We start from the raw sequence: 19842 nt of genomic DNA, 5'->3' as shown, positions 1-19842 counted from the left end.
TAGGGAGTAGGCAATAGTCTTACTTGTTTAACTCTTCTCTCTGTTGGTCAGATTTTCCAGCTCTTTCCATACCCACCTCCCAACAACTGCCCATTTCTCTGAAATTGCAGTATGCGTGTGGGGGGGGGGGGGAGGGAATGGCTGCTGGGAGCAGAATTAACAGTAGAAGTTGTGATATTTGGGGGAGATTGATCAAGCAAAGGGAATATAAATTAGGTATTAAAAAGTCCTGTTTTATCATTGCTCATTTTGGATTGGTATTAGAGTTCACTTCAAAAATTGTTCTCATTTAGTTTCATAAATTCAGAAAGAGAATGAGTATCATTTTCAGGAAACTTAGGAAGTATTGATTTTATTTTGGAAAAAGGGTTTTCATTGAGGAATACTGGGTATCTGCTGCATTCTTTCATACAAGGAAAATAGTGCAAGTTTTTGTTATCTGGACCTTTGTATCAGGAATGGGGGGGAAATGTTTCCGACTTTGACCTTGTGGCTTGAGCCAGTTTGGTGTAGTGGTTAAGTGTGCGGACTCTTATCTGGGAGAACCGGGTTTGATTCCCCACTCCTCCACTTGCACCTGCTAGCATGGCCTTGGGTCAGCCATAGCTCTGGCAGAGGTTGTCCTTGAAAGGGCAGCTGCTGTGAGAGTCCTCTCCAGCCCCACCCACCTCACAGGGTGTTTGTTGTGGGGGAGGAAGGTAAAGGAGATTGTGAGCCGCTCTGAGACTCTTCGGAGTGGAGGGCGGGATATAAATCCAATATCTTCTTCTTCTTTATTGCCTAAAACATCTTTCCTGCATTTGGGGAAGAAGGAGTCCATTTGGAGGAACATCTGTTTTAGAGGCTAGGGGTGGGGACAGAACAACAGATCAGAAAAGTTCATTTACAAAGCAGGTGTTGGTTTCAAGTGAACACTGAAATAGGTAGGTAGAATTGCAACCAATGCTTGTATCAAGTATTTTGTCAAGAAAATTTGAGGCTTTTTCTTAATACTAGTCCAGAAATATTTAAAGAGTCAAGAAACACTTCAGCAAAGGTACTCTGGCTATATTGTTTTTATAGTAATTTATGAACCATATATACCACTGAATGATTAAAAAACAAATTCTGACAGATTTCTTATTTAAGTTACTTAGTGGATTCATTCAAGTGTACAGTTAAGTGTTTTTTAAATGTATCTAGAAAATATGTATTTTGAGAGTTCGATCCAACAAGTATTTTGTCTTATCTTTACTATAGCGTCCATCCCACATGGCTTTTGTCCATGCGGATCCCATAATCCACACCATAATTGTCTTTTATTTTTTGTCAAAGATGATCATTCTTTTCTTTACCAGCAGAAAAGCAAGTTGAATTTCCCTGTTTTGTTTCCAAAAGATTCTGCAGTGCAAATGGAAGGGCATTAGGGTTGGATTTTATACACAGTTCAATTTGAATCACTGGTGGAAATTTAGTTCCTTAGGCTTTCAATATGGATATGTTCAGCAGATCAGTGCTTTTGCTGCCTTGTCCTTTATGTTTTTTCCAGTTTCTCCCAGTATTCTTGACTCAGTTGTTTGAATGCTTGCACAACAGTATCATCCTTATTGTCACAAAGCTCACCCAAAGAAACACTGGAAGACAGGAGAAACAGCAAATATTAAACAGTTCAAGAGGAGAACATACACTTGCACTCCAACCCTAAGCAAAAGTTTGAACTGTGGTCATAATATACAGGTCAGTAGTGTGCGGGGGTGGGGTGGGGCATTCCTTTTACTTATACACTGTATGGTCAACTCTAAACAATATCTGACCCCCGCTCCAACCAAATGGCAGACAGCTGTGGTCGACCTTACAAAGGTTGTAGTGACCTGTGATTATATAACTTCAGTGACAGTAGAAAAGACTCTTCTGTAAGGAGCATAGCCAATTAATTTAAAGCATAAGCATTCTAGTACAAAGTAGGGGTGTGCATTTGGCTAAATATGAGCCAACAAAAATGAGAAATGCCTTATTAGTATTTTCTGGATATTCTTTCAGCTTGGTATTTATTTGGCCATTTTTTTAGTTATCTGAAATGGAAAGCGGAAAAATCCTGAAAATATTTGAGTTGTTAGGCCCACTGGATAGTTAATCCCAGTAAACATCTTTTATAAACTTGGGAGTTTTCTTGAGGAGGCCTCTACCTCAAACATCAGCCCCCAGCCCCCGATACCTGTGGGTTGATTTCCCATTACAATATGTCTGTGGTCCCCATAGGCTGTAATAGAGCCAAAAAATTTCAGGATTTCTGAAAAATTTCCAAATCCGAATACCACATCGGTGTTGGGGGTTGGAAATATTGGAAAATACTGGTATTTTTCAGGTTCAGTATGTCCAAAAACACCACTTTTTTTGTTTTGTACACTCCCAGTACACAGACTTTTAGGGGGTAACTTGGCCCAGTGGTATTCTTTCAAGGGAGTATATGATCACCCAAACCCCCATTGATTAGACAACTGCTATACAAAAATACACCTTTTAGTTTGTTTATGAAGCCTTAAAAGATGTTTTTGAAACAAATCATTTTTCAAAAAGCTTGTAGTGACATGATGGCTGCTGCCAAGGGACTGGAGCAGGGAAAATGCTGAAAAATCTGCAGCATAGAAACCCATCCCCATGTGGGAAACACCTGTGATGTGATTATATTTGCATCCAGATTCATAAAGCATGAGACATTGTTTTTTAAGACTGATCTAGATACATGGGTTTTTAAAAATTCTATGGCTGTAGTCCAATTCCTAAGCACACTTCACTGAGTGTCCAATTCCTAAGCACACTTCATTGTGATTCTGAATAAGGATGCTTAGGACTGGGTATATTGGAGCCTGCTGTATCAGACCAGTGGGCCATCTTGTCTAGTGTACTGTTTTACAGTGTCCATCCAACCCGTTCTCCTGGGGGGACAAAGGCACATATTCAAAGGCCCTCCCCTGCTATTTCCCAGCCAGCACTGATATTCAGAGGTTTGTTGCCTCCCTTCAGTCATCATGGCTAGTAGCCATTGATGGACCTCTTCATCATTAATTAACCCCTTTTCAAAGCTTTCGTTGCTCATGGCCATCACTACCTCCACTACCAGTGAATTCCAGTTTTATTCATTCAGCAAAGTATTTCATTGTTTCTTTCCTATTTCCTGTCAAGAAATGAACATTGCATACACAATGTACAAGTGTTTGTATCAGTATCATCATGTCTAATGTAAACATTTGTACCTTTTAAGTGTGCTGTGCCAGAAGGCAATTACCTAATTAGATACAAGGTTGATTAGTCTTACCTGTATGGTATTCAATTGACAGCTGATCATCTAGATCTTAGTTTTGACAGCAAGTCATCTGACAGCTCTAATTAGATCCTGTTTGTGTTTAGCTAATTAATTAAGCCCGTTAATGGTAACAACTAGAATATATTCTGGTCAGAAGCCACACCAAGAGAGCTTCTTTAACATCTGGACGATGAGAGGGAGCTAAGTCTGACTGTGTCATGGTGCCTGATCAAAGAGTGTCAAGTGCGTTAAGACTCAGAGTAAGCAGCCAGGAGATACGGCACAGTTAAGTGTAGGAGGTAATTGGTTAGCTGCCAATAGTCTTTGTTTTTAGTGTTTCTCTTCTATGTACACTGTTATATCTTAAGTTTGTTTTATGTCTTTTTATGTTTCCCTTACCTTTTGTAAATAAAACCATTTATATATTTTTGTAGTAGCCCCATGGCGCAGAGTAGTAAAGCTGCAATACTGCCGTTCTAAGCTCTGCTCATGACCTGAGTTCAATCCCAGCGGAAGCTGAGTTCAGGTAGTTGGCTCAAGGTTGACTCAGCCTTCCATCCTTCCGAGGTCAGTAAAATGAATACCCAGCTTGTTGGGGGAAAAGTGTAGATGACTGGGAAAGGCAATGGCAAACCACCCCATAAAAAGTCTGCAGTGAAAACGTTGTGATGCAACATCACCCCAGAGTTGGAAACAACTGGTGTTGCATAGAGGACTACCTTTACCTTTTAAATATATTTTTGTACAATTTGACTTAGTGTCTTGCAGACCAGTAACCATTCAAAGCTCACCAGACCATAAGAACTCTTAGGCAAAAGTTTGCAAATTATAAGTTTTTTCTGTTGTTTTTTCTGCCCTCCCCTCCTAGGTCTGAGAGGGCATAGCCCAAGCTCCTTCAACCTGTTTGACATATCCCTACAGATTCATAGGAGCCCCAGAATTTTACTATTATGAAAGAGAAAATGTTCCCTCTACCCACTTTAGACATAATTTTTGTAAACATCTATAATGTCTCCCCTGTGTCAGAAAAGCTGCTACATCCCTCCAGTATTCTTGATTACCTTTTTTTAAAAAAAAATTTTCCAGCTATGCAATATCATTTTTGAGAGATAATCAGAACTGCACACAGTGTTCCCAATGAGGTACCATAACTCTGTACAAGGTCATTACAATATTGATAATTTTATTTTCAATCACTTTCCTAATAATTCTTAGCATGGTGTTTGCTTTTTTCAGGTTGCTGCACATTAGGTCAAGATTTTCAACAAGTTTGCTCAAACAAGCTTTCAATCTCAGTCTCAACCAGATCTTCTTCGTGGTCTCTGTGCAGTCCCACACATGGGTTTTCCTATCAGGACGAACCCTACCTCGGAGATTTTAAATAGCTAGCCTAGGCGTTATTTTTGGCGCGCACTCCCTCCCGCTCTGGGGAGCAGGCATCCACTGCGCATGCCTGTAGCGCGAGGGAGGCGCCCAACCCACTCAGTTTCTTTCCAACCGCCGCCCGGGATAGTCCTACCTCGTTGCGCTCCTCACTTACCTCAGATATCTAGCCTTCGTTTTCCTCAAGTTTCCTCTTCTTTCATCCTTCGCTATTTCTTCATATTCTTATCTTCAAAAAAAAAAAAAAAAAAAAAAAAAAGATTTAGATAAATATCTTCCCCGCTTTTTCCTCAGACCTCCCTTCCCCCACCCCCACCCCCCCCCCCCGGGCGTATGGAAGGAAGGGACAGTAAAATAACTTTCAAAAGGTGCTCGCGCTGTAGGGCGAAAATCCCTACATCGGACGGGCATTCGCTTTGCTTGTTCTGTTTGGGAGAATCCCATAAAGTGGACGCCTGTGCGCACTGCCTTCAATTTTGCAAACAGGCGCGAAAAAACAGAGCCGCTAGACTCAGAAGCCACTTAATGGAGTCTGTGCTCCAGCCTGATATGTCGCAATCTTCGTCAGCAAGTAAGTCGCCTCCCCTACTGACTCCCCAAGGGGACGGCGCAAGGTCGGCAGCTTCAGTGGCCATTGCTCCCAGCAAGCATAAGTCCGGCGATGCCGCGAAAGCCGGCGACGGCGCGAGAACGTCAGAACAAACGGCCGCGGCGACTAAACCAAAGGGCGGGAAGCACACTAAGAAACATAAGCATTCCGACCCGAAGGGCCAGAAGGATTCGAGAAAACCGTCCGATCCGAAGGCTCCGCGGAAACCGACAGACCCGAAGGACCCGAAGATTCCGAAGGACTCGAGAAAATCCTCCGAACAACAGAATGAGCCTGAGACGCAATGCGAGCCTTCCACTCCCGGATCCGACACCCAGGAAGTGACCACCCCGGCTACGGAGTCGCCGCACCAGCAGACGGAAGAAGTTATTCCCATTCCGTCCCGATCCCCTTCCCCGCATGGATCCATGCTAGACCCTGCGCTGGAGCCGATTCGAGACCCGCAACAGTGGACTCGACACCACATCAATCCTAGATCGTTCCGCGATATGTCGAATCCCATCCAGCACAAACATGATGCTTACAGGTACTTCGATGCGCATCGGTTCCCAGCCAGGTCTCCCAGCATGGAGAGATATAGGTACCATCATGCGCGTTTCCCGGAGAGATCCCCTAGTAGAGGGAGGGACCGCCATCGCTACAACCCGAGATCTCGGTCCCCATCCATGTCCCCGAGGCGACGCCATTATGCTTCAAGGTCTCCTTCCATCGAATCCCATGCATGCTGCGGATACCATCATTCTCGGTACCGAACCGATTATCACATGAACCCATCCAAGGAAGCGACTCCTGTCCAACGGAGCAAGCAACCACCGAGACAGCCGTCTCCGACTCCTTCCACTTCGACTTCTAAACCTAGGGGTGCGATTCCAGTGGAACCCAAAAGCACGACTCCAACCAGACCGGACCTACCTGAACCCGAACCTGACTCTGATGCTGAATCCGAAGCTCAATCATCGGATTCGATACAGTCCATGTCCCCTGGGTCCCCTGCTTCAGATATCGCCAAGCCCGCGGATTTGTCACCTTCCGAAGGGGCAAAGACATACCTGGACTTGATTGCCAATATGGCCTCTGCACTTAACGTAACTCTGACTTCGGATGCACCCAAGGTGACAGACGTGGTACACGACCTGGTGCACTCAGATTTACCTGCTGGTTCCTTTCTGCCGATGCTGCCGGTACACCTAGAAGCCATCAAAGAAGCTTGGGACAACCCAGCCTCCATTCCCCCGACTTCAAAACGAATCGAATCCCTTTATAGGATCCAAGCACCGGATTCGAAATTTTTATTTAGCCATCCAGCACCGAATTCTCTGATAGTGCATTCATCTTCTAAAACCAAACAGACCCGCCACCCGGTACCCCCTGAGAAGGAAGGCAGGAAGTTAGATACTCTTGGAAGGAAAATGTATTCAATCTCGACGGCAACTGCCAAGATCAACAATTACCTAGCATACTTCGCCGCGTATTCCCACAATATCTCCTCCCAACTGAATACGCTAGTCTCTGCCCTGCCTGAGCCCTCCCAGAAACAAGCCTGCAAGCTACTTCAGGAGCTCAACAGGATTTCAAAGCAACAGATAAACACCATCCGTCACTCTGTGGGGTGCACTTCCAAGGCGATGGCCGCCTCCATTGCCCTAAGGCGACATGCTTGGCTTCGATCCTCTTCGTTGCAGCCTGATCTAAAATTCAAGATAGAAGACCTTCCCTTCGATGGCCAAGGTCTCTTTAATGCCACAACGGACGATATACTGTCCACCGTGGATGACAGCCGCAAACGAGCGAAAAGATTGGGGGTAGCCCAACAGCAACAACAACAACAGAGCTATAAGCCCAGATCATGGAAACCAACCCCCTTCAAACGTTCCAGATCCCCTCGACAATCTGAATACTGGAAACGTAAAGCTCCTCCTCCAAAGCAATCCTTTAACCAGAGACAGCAGAGACCACAACCACCTAAAAAGGCTGCATCTTCATCGAAGCAGTCTCTTTGACTTTCTACCTCTACCACTTCAGCACGTCTCCAGGCTTCTTCCATTTCTCGACAATTGGCAACAAATAACCACAGACAAATGGGTTCTGAACATTATTTTGAGGGGCTACTCCATAGAGTTCCAAGCACCACCAAAAAGACATCATTTTGTTTCCACTCCCCCATCACCTTCCCTTCAGGAAGAAATAGACACCTTAACAGCCAAAGCGGCTATAGAGCCTGTCCCAGTCCAGTATCATCGGACAGGTTTTTATTCCAGGTACTTTCTAGTCCCGAAAAGGGATGGGGGACAGCGCCCGATTCTGGATCTAAGAGCCCTAAACAAATTCATCCGCCACAGAAAATTCAGAATGATCACCTTACAATCGATTCTGCCATTAATCCCCAGAAACTCCTGGATGGCACTGGTAGATTTACAGGACGCATACTTCCACCTGACAATACACCAATGCCACAGGAAGTTTCTGCGTTTCGCCGTTGGCAACAACCACTACCAGTTCCGAGCTCTGCCCTTCGGACTTTCCACGGCACCACGGACATTCACAAAATGTATGGCGGTTATTGCAGCGTACCTCAGGCAACGCGGCGTTGCAACCTACCCATACATAGACGATTGGCTCCTTGTGGGAGCTTCAAGGACACAGTTGATGAAGGACATTTCCATCACACTTGCGCTCCTAGCAAACCTGGGCCTCCAGGTCAATCATCAAAAGTCACACCTTACCCCAACTCAAGACATTCAGTTTATTGGGGCTCGTTTGTGCACCACGGACCACAAGGCGTATCTTCCTGTGGACAGGATATCCTCCATTCAGACGCTGGCCACACAAATAATGCAACAACCCAAACAAGCGGCCTTCAACATTCAGCGCATGTTAGGACTTATGGCAGCCACAACGGCAGTTCTGACACACGCAAGACTACGCATGCGAACCCTACAAATCTGGTTCGTCCGCGCGTTTCGACCCCAACACCAATCTCAAGGAACGGTCCTCACTGTTCCGAGCCACATCCTCCCTTCGCTCGAATGGTGGACAGTTCGAGCTCACCTGCTTGCGGGAATGCCCTTTTTACGGCCAAGTCCATCAGCAGTGGTTACAACAGACGCCTCGAGATGGGGCTGGGGAGCTCATCTCGACGTACTCACGGTCCAGGGGCAATGGACACCGTACGAACAGTCGCTCCACATCAATTGCTTAGAGCTTCTAGCTGTTCACAGAGCGTTAAAATCGTTCCTTCCATCTCTTCAAGGCCTACACGTACAGATCGCCTCAGACAATGTGGCGACGGTTTTTTATATAAACAGGCAAGGAGGGACAGCATCCACCCGCCTTTGCAAAAGAGCAATGCACCTGTGGCATTGGAGTATTGCCCATCAGATTCACCTCACTGCGGTACATCTTCCTGGCATACAGAATGTTCAAGCGGACAGACTGAGCAGATATTCCATCAACGACCACGAGTGGTCACTCCACCGGTCATACCTTCTGCCAGTATTCCGGAAATTCGGAACTCCGTCAATAGATGCGTTTGCTGCACCAGACAATGCACAGTGTGCGATCTTTTTTATGAGAGGTCCGCCCTCACAACAGTCTGCAGGGGATGCCTTCATACAGACGTGGACCGGTCCACTACACTTCCTCTTCCCTCCCTTTCCGTTAATAACACGGTGCATACAGAAAATTCAACTGGACAACACAGATTGCATTCTCGTGACGCCATGGTGGCCACGTCAGCCATGGTTCACAACCCTTCTCCTCCTGTCAGAAAGCACTTACCATCACTTCCCTCTGGCACACAACCTCCTGTCCCAACAGAACGGCAGGGTTCTGCACCACGACCCGAACAGACTTCGCCTGACGGCCTGGAGGATATGTTCTCAGACTTTCCTGAAGGAGTAAGACACGTTCTCCTTAATGCAAGGAAACCGTCAACAAGGAAGTCATATTCCATGAAATGGAAAAGGTTTTCCATCTACGCTACCAAGCATAATTTCAGACCCTCCTCGGCTTCCATGCCTCAAATCTTAGCATATACACTGCATTTGTCAGAAAAGGGCCTTACGTACTCCTCTCTGAAGGTGCACCTGGCAGCAATCTCAGCTTTTCACCCGCATGTACAGGGTCGAACTGTCTTCTCACACCCTGCTGCGAAATCCTTCTTAAAGGGAATCTTACATTTGCACCCACCACTACGGCAAATGTATCCTAGCTGGAGTTTGTCACTAGTGCTTAGCCAACTAGTAAAACCACCTTTTGAACCTATGGCTACGATACCACTTCACCTCCTCTCATGGAAAACGGCTCTTTTAGTTGCACTCACCTCTGCTAAAAGAGCAAGTGATCTCTGCGCGTTCAGAGCGGACTCGCCTTACACCATGTTTCACCATGATAAGGTGGTGTTACGGCCAGATCCCGCTTTCTTACCGAAGGTGGTCTCCGCATTCCATCTGCATAGAACCACTACCTTACCTGCCTTTTTCCAACGGCCTACGGATAAGGGCCAAGAAGCTCTACACTGTCTAGACGTGAGAAGAGCACTCGCCTACTATATAGATCGAACTGCATCGTTCCGCACAGACTCCAGACTTTTCGTGGCCTACGGCCGCCGTCATAAGGGAAAAAAGATATCTACGCAGAGACTATCAAAGTGGTTGGTTGCTGCTATAGAGCTGTGCTACAAGCTCGCGAAGCAACCAGTTCCATCTGCCATAAGAGCTCATTCTACAAGAGCTTTGTCAACGTCATCTGCCCTTGCCAGGGGTGTATCCATGGAGGACATTTGCGCTGCTGCCGCTTGGTCTTCCTCCTCGACCTTCGCCACGCACTACGCTTTGGACGTTCGTGCTAGGCGGGATGCATCCTTTGGACAGGCAGTTCTTCGCTCCATCTTTGACTAAGAAGCTGGTCCGGGCTTGGTGAGTAGTTACTTACCTTATAGCCTATAATGTGCTGCCTATGTTGCACTAACCTTTGCACTATTTTTTCCTCCAACTCTAGTGCCAGCACCCACCGCCTTGCAGATCAGCTTATCAGTCACCCATGTGTGGGACTGCACAGAGACCACGAAGAAGATAAACAGGTTACTCACCTGTAATTGATGATCTTCGAGTGGTCATCTGTGCAGTCACACACGCCCGCCCAGCCGTCCCCGCTGCTGGCTACTTGTCTTATATATCCGCGCTCCTATTATGTCAGCGGCGGGGAAAGAAACTGAGTGGGTTGGGCGCCTCCCTCGCGCTACAGGCATGCGCAGTGGATGCCTGCTCCCCAGAGCGGGAGGGAGTGCGCGCCAAAAATAACGCCTAGGCTAGCTATTTAAAATCTCCGAGGTAGGGTTCGTCCTGATAGGAAAACCCATGTGTGTGACTGCACAGATGACCACTCGAAGATCATCAATTACAGGTGAGTAACCTGTTTATCTTCTTCGCGGTCTCTGTGCATCACGCTGATGGGAGTTAGGCGCCTGCGCCGATCTCGATCGGTAAACTTAAAAGCTGCGGATTTCCGCGCCGACGTCCCAGTGCGCATGCCCAGGAGCCCCCACCGCGCATGCTCACTGCGACAGGCACGGACATCCCGCCAGTTATCTTCTGACCGCTGCGCTGATCAGTCGATCTACTTGCTTCGGTCGGTGAACTTTTCCCTTCTTTGTATTAGCATAGTTAGCTGTAGATAGTTTTTTGTGGTTATAGTTGTAGTTGTTAGTTAGTATTAGCTGCTCGTTTTGGGGGGCGTGTGGGTGGAACGCGTTGGTTTTTGTTCCTCCCCCCCCCCCCCCGTTTTCCCGCCTTTCTGGCGTATGGAAAGGCGGTGGGGATTTTTTCGGCGGTGCTCCAAATGCGGGAGCAAAATAGCTCCACCTGACGGGCACTCTCTCTGCCTCCTGTGCCTTGGAGAACGACATCGCCCCGACTCTTGCACATACTGTGCAAAATTCTCTAGGCAGACCTGAAAGAACCGAGCGGCGAGACTCGCGGCGGCCCTCATGGAACAGACCTTGTCTCTGGTTTGTTCATCGGCGGAAAAGGCAGACCAGCCTGTCGCTACCGACCCGCCATCGACATTGACGTCTTCGATGGTCGATGCCGAGCGCCCTCTTTCTGACGCCGAACGGCAAGTGAAACGCACTGCCCTGGCTCCCTTGTCGGACTCCTCTATGCCAGCTAAGCGGCCTAAAGAGGATAAGGGCTTGGAGAGCGAGAGGAAGAAGAAGGCTAAAAGGCTGGACAAGCCGAAGCCAAAATCCTCATCCTTCGTCGCTCCCGTCATCTCTCCTCCGGACCCGACGGCTCCGATCATACCGCCGCTGAAGCTGCTCGCCTCCCCGATTCGGCCGCTAGCATCGATGTCGACGGAGCTCGTCATCTCCTCCGACTCCGACCAGGAGATCGAACCCGGCCAGCGTCCCGACATCGAACCACCGTTTCGACCCCGTCTTCGACCCTCCCGCAGTCCATACTCTCGGGACCGAGAGAGACAACCCAAGGACCGATCGCCTAGGAGCCGCTCGCCTCGTAGCAGAGACCCTGCACAGATTCCATGGGACCAGAGGCAATGGCAATACCTATATGGGGCCTACCCCATGCAGCCATCTTTCCCATGGCTCCCTCCTCGTCAGCCGGATTGGGATCAATCCTCTGACGCCTCCTACCGATCTCGGACATCTTACCGTCCTCCACGCCGTCCACCCTCCGCTTCGGTGTCGAAGGCTCCCGATGTCGAGGACACTAGACCATCGGCTCGGCATAGAGCCCCAGTAGAGAAGCCGAAGCCGAAACTTCCAGTGTCGCCGCCCGACCCGCATCTATCGGATCGCTCGGACTCACCTGCCCGATCGTCCAGGTCGCATGAGGCCTCGTCTGCTGACGAGCAAGACACTTCTTCACCTGGGGAACCCTCCCCTTCGCAGAAGACGTCCGAGGAACAACCAATCTCCCCGTCGGAGGACTTAAAATCATACGGGGACTTGGTTAAGCGCATGGCCCAATCGCTATCTCTCACCACGATACAACCTGAACCGGTCATTACCGACACGGTGTTTGACATCGTTCAGAGGGATACCTCCACCGCGGTGGCCCTGCCTTTGACCAATGTCATGATGCATACGGCCAAGGCTTCATGGGATAAACACATGTCGACACCAGTATCGTCTAGACGTCTGGATCATATGTACCGCATCCAGGAAGCCGGGGCGGAGTTCCTACATAATCATCCTCGTCCGAACTCCATCGTTGTCTCGTCATCTTCGCGAGCCAAAAAGACACACTCCACTCCTCCCGATAAAGAGGGGAAGAAATTGGACTCTATGGGCAGGAGGCTGTACTCTGCTGGGTCTTTGGGCATTAAAATCGCCAACTACGCGGCCTGTATGTGTCGTTACCAACATGGCCTTTGGAACCAGGTTTCTACGCTTCTCCCCAGCCTTCCCGAGCAAACCAAGGTCGCCCTCCGCAGACTGCAGAAAGAGGGTATGCTGCTAGCAAAGCAACAATTGAACTCTTCCAAACACTCGGGCGACACCTGCGCGAAGACACTGACGACCGCCATCACGCTACGCCGCCACTCCTGGCTCAGATCCACGGCCCTCCAACAGGATACCCAGGCCTATATAGAGGACTTGCCCTTCGATGGCTCTGGTCTGCTTAGTGCAACCACCGACTCAGGGTTGCAAGAAATGGACAAGAGCATCAAAACGTCGAGGAACCTGGGGGTCTCTGCCGCACGGCCTCAGTCCAAACGACAAGGACCAAAGCCTTGGAACAGAAAATCGTTCCCCAAGTCGCCGGACCAGCCATGGCGCCCCAAGTCTGCTTTGCCTTACTCTAAGCAGCAGTACACCCCCAAACCGAAGTACTCTCCTTCAGCTGGCCAGCCCTCTAGGCAGAAGGGTTCCAAGCAACCCAAGCAGGGCCTTTGACTGCCTCCCGGCCCTCCTTCCATGCCCTTCCCCTTCCTCGGACTGTACCCGCCTCTTCCCATATTTGAAGGCCTGGGCGACCATTACAACCGACAAATGGGTCCTCGACATCGTTCGAAGAGGTTATGTTATAGTGTTTTACCAGCACCCTACCAACCCCACTTTCGTCTCTACCAACCCCATGGACACATTGAGGGAAGAAGTCGTATCCCTTCTCCAGAAGGATGCTATCGAACGCGTGCCCTCAGACCAGAGCAGGCTCGGGTTCTACTCCCGGTATTTTATAGTGCCCAAGCGGGATGGTGGCCTACGGCCCATCATGGACCTCCGGGCCCTGAACTTATTTATAACCTATCACAAGTTCCGGATGACATCTCTGCCGAGCATCCTTCCCCTCCTAAACCACAGGGATTGGATGGCTACGTTAGACTTGAAAGACGCATATTTCCACGTGTCTATTCACCCTTTCCACCGGAAATTCCTTCGATTTACAATTGGCTCAGACCACTTCCAGTATCGGGCCCTCCCCTTTGGCCTCTCCACGGCCCCCAGGGTCTTTACAAAGACGATGGTGGTGATTGCAGCCTTCCTACGATTACAGGGTATCACCCTGTTTCCATATATCGACGACTGGCTGCTAGTCGCACCTTCTCGAGAGACTCTGTTGTGCCACATCACCGCTACCCTCGCACTGCTGCAGAACCTGGGACTACAGGTGAACCACAAAAAATCTCGGCTCCAGCCCTCGCAGAGGGTCCAGTTTATCGGTGCTATCCTGGACTCCCGGGTCTGCAAGGCTTTCCTGCTGCCAGACCGGGCGGACAACATTATTTGGGCGGTGAAGACTCTCCAAGAGTGCCCGGTCGCCTCTGCCCGCCAATTGCAGTGGCTGTTAGGTTTCATGGCCGCTACGACCTCGGTGTTGGTTTTTGCGAGGCTTCGCATGAGGCCCCTTCAACTTTGGTTCCTGGCGCACTTCAAACCGGGAGGGACTCGCCAGAGCGCCGCCTGACTCTCCCGCAAGAGGTCCTGCATTCCCTCGACTGGTGGGCGCGGAAGCCTCATTTGCTAGAAGGAGCTCCCTTCCACAAGGAACCTCCTGCCCTCATGATTACCACGGACGCATCCCTGGGGGGCGCATATGAGGGGGTTTTGTGTGGGGGACCGATGGCCCCAATCCCAGGCAAGCAACCACATCAACTTCCTCGAGCTCCTAGCAGTATTTCACACGGTGAGGTCCTTCCACAAATTCCTGCGGAACAAAACGGTGGCACTTCTGACGGACAATACCACGGCTATGGCGTACGTGAACTGACAGGGCGGCACAGTCTCCCGCCGTCTCTGTGGCCTAGCCTTAGCTCTGTGGGACATGTGTATTGCCCTAGGGACCTCACTGGTTGCCACTCACCTCCCCGGGAACTTGAACACCCAAGCGGACTTTCTCAGTCGGGGAGGCGCTGTCGGGCACGAGTGGGAACTCAATTGGACCTTTCTGCGCCCTGTCTTCCTGGCATGGGGGACACCAGAGCTCGACGTGTTCGCCACCAGGGCAAACAGGAGGTGCCCTCTCTTCTGCTGCAGGGGCGGGGCAGACCCGCTGTCCCTCGGGGATGGACTCCTGGTGCCTTGGACACGGCACAAGGTTTATCTCTTCCCTCCGCTGCCCCTGATCACCAGGGTGATCCAGAAAATCATCAGAGAACGACCGGAGGGCATTCTTGTGGCTCCCTGGTGGCCCAGACAACATTGGTTCCCCTTGCTCCTTCGCCTGACCGGCGGGGTGTATCACCACTTCCCGCAGGCCCCGGACTTGCTGCTACTGCACGGAGGGCAGGTGGTACACCACGACATACCGCAACTGAAGTTGACGGCATGGCGCCTCCAGTAGGGTCCTTGTCAGAAAGGGCCCAGTTCGTGATGCTAAATAGCAGGAAACCCTCCACTCGTAGAGCGTACTCCTACAAGTGGGGAGTGTTCGTTCAATTCTCTTCCTCTTGGACTAGCGACCCAGTGACGGCAGGCCTGCCGATCATCTTTGACTTCCTACTATCCCTACTGGACAGGGGACTCTTGGTCTCCTCTGTCCGCGTGTACCTCGCGGCCATTTCTGCGCACCATTCGCAGTTGGACGGGCGTACTGTGTTTGCCCACCCAGACACTAAGCGCTTCCTGAGAGGGGCTGTTAGGCTGTATCCGGCAGTGAAACAGTTGGCTCCAGCCTGGGACTTGACTTTGGTTCTACAGGCCCTCTCGGGGCGACCTTTCGAGCCCATGGCTACATGCTCCCTTCAGCTGCTAGCTTGGAAGACGGCCTTCCTGGTAGCCATAACCTCTGCTCGACGGGTAGGGGAACTGGCAGCCCTGCGTTGCGATTCCCCTTACTTGTGTTTCTCGGAGGACGGGGTGCGTTTACGACCTGACATCACCTTCCTCCCAAAGGTAGTGTCAGCGTTCCACCTGGACCTGGAGACGTGCCTTCCAGTCTTTTTTCCCAACCCGTCCACTCAGGATGAGCGTAGACTGCACACCCTGGACGTAAAAAGGGCATTAGCCTTCTACCTGCATCGAGTCAAGCCCTTTCGGAAAGACCCCAGGCTCTTCGTGTCCTATGTCCAGCCCTACCTGGGGCATAGGATTTCGGCCCAGAGGTTGTCCAAATGGATAACAGAGACTATTAAGCTCTGCTACCTGTTACGCAAGCTCTGCTACCTGTTACTTCAATACACGTCATTTATAATGTCTAAAAAACTTGTTTCTATGATGTGACTCAAGTACATATTTGCCTAATCAGTGTGAGAGTAGTTGAAGTCAACCAGTATTACAAAATTCTCCCTTTTGCTCACCTATCTTATTTCTTTCTCCTTCCCAAGATCTGCCTCCTGGTTTTGATTGGGTTGCAAACGGAAGATTGGAAGCTCTTATTGTGAAGCTTCCTTCTCAGTGGTCCTGGAGTGGGACGGTCCAAAACTGCTGGGAGTAGGCTCCTCCTCCTGACACAGGGTCATTGATTGTTTGATCCGGCCTGGGGGAGGGGCCTCTCTCTTGGAAACTCTCCAGTCCTTAGAAAAGCCATGTTCCCCCATCGGGATAAATCTAAAAAAACAAAACTCTGAAGCACGGTAACAAACCAGTCAGAGACCATAATGATGCAACACCATTTTAATAACTTCAACAGCAGAAGTAACCACATACAACAGGGAAATTCCGCTACTAGTGCCTCTGTAACTCCTGCACTCGAGCTCCCACAGTGACCAGTCCGGAACACTTTGCAACACTGGGTGGGATGGCCTGTCCCACTCCAGGACCACCGAGAAGGAAGCTTCACGGTTAGAGCTTCCAATCTTCCATTCTCCCGTGGTCCCTGGTAGTGGGATGGTCCAAAACTGCTGGGACATACAAAAGCAATATGTACCCTGGGCGGGAACAACTACATTCAAGATATAACCTACTGTAGCACCCTGCGACTGAAAGCCACTTCAGCTGATGCCCACCTATCCACCTTATAATACCTGCTGAAAGAATGAGCAGAACTCCAGGTGGCCACCCTACAAATGCTTTCCAGGGACGATAAAGACCTGTATACTGCTGACGTGGCCGCTCCCCATAAGGAATGAGCAGTAACCCCGCCTGGGGGCTCTAACCCTTGTGCCGTGTATGCTGCAGCAATACATTGCCGCCACCACCTGCTCAGCGTAGAAGGAGTTACCTGTTTCCCCAGAGAGGGCGAACTAAAGGAAACAATGAATCTGACCTCCTAAGGTCTTTGGTTTTGTCTATTTAAAAACTCAAGGCATGCTTAAGATCTAACCAATGCCACTCCTTTTCCTTCTCGTGTTTGGGATTAGGACAAAAGGAGGGTAATACCAACTCCTGAGACCGGTGAAAAACTGAATTCACCTTAGGAATAAATGCTGGATCAGGCCTCAACACTACTCTGTCCTCAAGAAAGGTACAGAGTTCTTTATTCACTGATAGGGCTTGCAACTCAGACACTCTCCGGGCAGTGGTAATCCCAACTAAAAACAATGTCTTAAGGGTAAGATCCTTTAGGCTACAACTAGCTATGGGCTCAAAAGGTGCATGACACAGTGCCTTCAACACCACATTTAACTTCCAAGTAGGAAACCTATGTGCAGTAGGGGGATTCGACAATCACCCCTCTCAAAAAACATTTGACATGAGGGTGCAAGGTCAAGGAACCCCCTTTTTTAGTTCCGCAAACAGCAGAAATAGCTGCCACCTGCCTACGAAGGGTATTAGTGGACAATCCCTGATTCAGGCCCTCCTGCAAGAACAGAAGCAGCTTCCAAACTGGCAACTTTAAGAGATCCCAACCCTTTTCCGCATGCCAACTGGAAAGAACACGCCAAGTGTTCTTATAAACCCAAGTGGAAGAACGTTTTCTGGATGCAAACATAGCGTCAATCACAGATTTATCAAAACCCAACTTAGCTAACTGCAACTGCTCACCCTCCACGCAGTTAACTGTAACATGCCCAGCTGAGGATGGCAAGCTGTCCCTTGTCTCAGCAAAGTCCCTGACACTGGTAGACACCAGAGCTCCGTCGAAAGTCTCATGAGATCTGGAAACCGCCCTTGTCTTGGCCAGAAGGAAGCTATCAGCACCAGTTCCGCCTCTTGCTGAAGAATCTTGTGAATCAACCTAGGAATGAGTTGCAGTGGCGGAAAGGCGTAAGGAGACCTTTTGACCAGTCGCAGTTGAGAGTGCTTATGCCTTCTGCCTGATCGTCCTTTTGTTTGGCAAAGTACCATTGTACTTGACGATTCGTCACATTCACGAACAAATTCAGTCATTCTGCCGTATCTGCATTGAAGAGACCTGAACATTGACTTGTCCAGCGTCCATTCCATCTGATCCAATCTCTGCCTGCTGAGCCAATCGGCCAGCCCGTTGTCCTTCCCAGCAACATGAGTTGCCTTAATTGACAGAACATATTTCTCCGCCCACTCCAGCAAGATGTTGGCCTCGCTGCAGAGCTTCCTGATTCTGGTCCCGCCTTGCCGGTTGACATAAGCCTTGGCTGTCATGTTGTCTGTTTTCACTAACACATGGTGCCCCTGCAGCGTCTTCTGAAAGTGTAGTAGCCCTAGTAGGATACTCTCAGCTCCAGCAGATTGATGCTCTGTTGGGACTCCATCAAAGACCACTGACCTTGAGTCATCATCCCCTAAGAATGTGCTCCCCAGCCAGACAGACTCGAGTCTGTAGTCACAACTATCCTCTGCAGCTCTCTCATCGACACCCCTTGCTGAAAGCGGGATGGCTCCAACCACCACTGAAGTTGCGTCCTCAGCTCTGTTGGTAGAAATATTAGCTTGTGCAGCTTGCGGGCTATTACATTCTGATAGGGACTCAGGAAGCATTGCAAGGGCTATAGGTGAAAACATGCCCAAGACAGCACATCCTGGCATGACACTAGAATCCCTAAGAGCTTCGCTAGAATCATCACTGGCACCTGCTTCAAGGACAATACTTCCTGCAGCAAGACTCTGAGATTCACCTGTCTGTCTGCTGACAGAAAAACTTTGTGCCTCTGTGTACTGATCAGAACCCCCAGATGCACTATCTCCTGCGTTGGAGTGAGGTTGCTTTTCGTTCTGTTGACCACGAACCCATGGTCCTACAAGATTTGTATTGTCCAGTTGGTATCCTCCAGACTTTGCTGGTAGGATGGTGCTCTGAGTAGGATATTGTCCAAATACGGATGAAGAGCCACGCCCCCCATCTGTAGATGAGCCACCAATGCCACCATGATTTTTGTGAACACCCGTGAGGAAGACTTGAGACCAAACGGCAGAGGCTGGTACTGGAAGTGCTTCCCGTCGTACGCGAATCTGAGGAACCGTCTGTGGCTTGGACGTATGGGGACATGCAAATATGCCTCGGAGAGATCTATGAACGTTAAGTATTCTCTTTCTTGAACTGCCAATAGAATGGATCGCAAAACATCCATCCGGAACCTTTTTGTTCTCACAAAGTGATTTACCCACTTCAAATCTAGAATTGCTCAGATATCGCCATTCTTCTTTGGCACCAAGGATACGATAGAGTACAGCCCTTGACCCCTCTGAGACACAGGTACGGGTTCTATTGCCCTGATGTCCCGTAGGTGTTGGATGGCACCCAGCATCCTTTGGTGAGTGTGCATGTCTCGTTTCCTCGGCACTTGACGAAACCTCCGAGGTGGGAAAGATTCCAGCTGTAATGCATAGCCCTTGTATACTGTGTCTATTACCCATTGGTCTGCTACCGGCACCTTCCAACGGTCTGCGAAAAACTGCTGACGCTCTCCGATTGGAAGCAACTCTGGGCTTCTGGCATAGTCATTGTGACCCTCTTTTTTTGGAGTCACCTTTATTTCCCTTGTCGTTTCTGCCTGGAAAGGATTTAGCATCCCAGCTATGAGACTGCCACTTCCTCCTGAAGGACTTAAATCCTGAAGGGTGGGAAAAAAATTTGGAATCCTGAAAGGACTAAAAGGATTTCTTGGGCTTAAAATCCTTCCTCTTGGAGGGCAAGACCTTCTTTTTATCCTTCCCCTCAATTAGGACTTGTTCTAGCTTGTCACCAAAAAGACTAATACCTTTGAATGGCACAGCCGCCAGTCTAGCCTGTGCGGCTGCATC

The 19842-nt window shown here is 49.4% G+C and overlaps 1 protein-coding gene across 1 annotated transcript in view; it reads right to left on the bottom strand.

Annotated features, from left to right (window-relative positions):
* Nucleotides 1-1043: 1043 nt before the first annotated feature.
* The window catches only part of DDX60 (DExD/H-box helicase 60), a 150529-nt gene continuing 131730 nt past the window's right edge, over nucleotides 1044-19842 (bottom strand). Inside the window, exon 38 of the mRNA XM_060246552.1 lies at nucleotides 1044-1613. Within this exon, the coding sequence (XP_060102535.1) occupies nucleotides 1514-1613 (100 nt within the window). The 3' untranslated portion in view covers nucleotides 1044-1513. The remainder of the gene's footprint in view (nucleotides 1614-19842) is intronic.

Source organism: Heteronotia binoei, chromosome 9, assembly GCF_032191835.1.
Source record: "Heteronotia binoei isolate CCM8104 ecotype False Entrance Well chromosome 9, APGP_CSIRO_Hbin_v1, whole genome shotgun sequence".
Taxonomy (NCBI): Eukaryota; Metazoa; Chordata; class Lepidosauria; order Squamata; family Gekkonidae; genus Heteronotia; species Heteronotia binoei.
The sequence above is the reverse complement of the archived record's forward strand: the minus strand, read 5'-3'. Positions and strand labels throughout refer to the sequence as shown.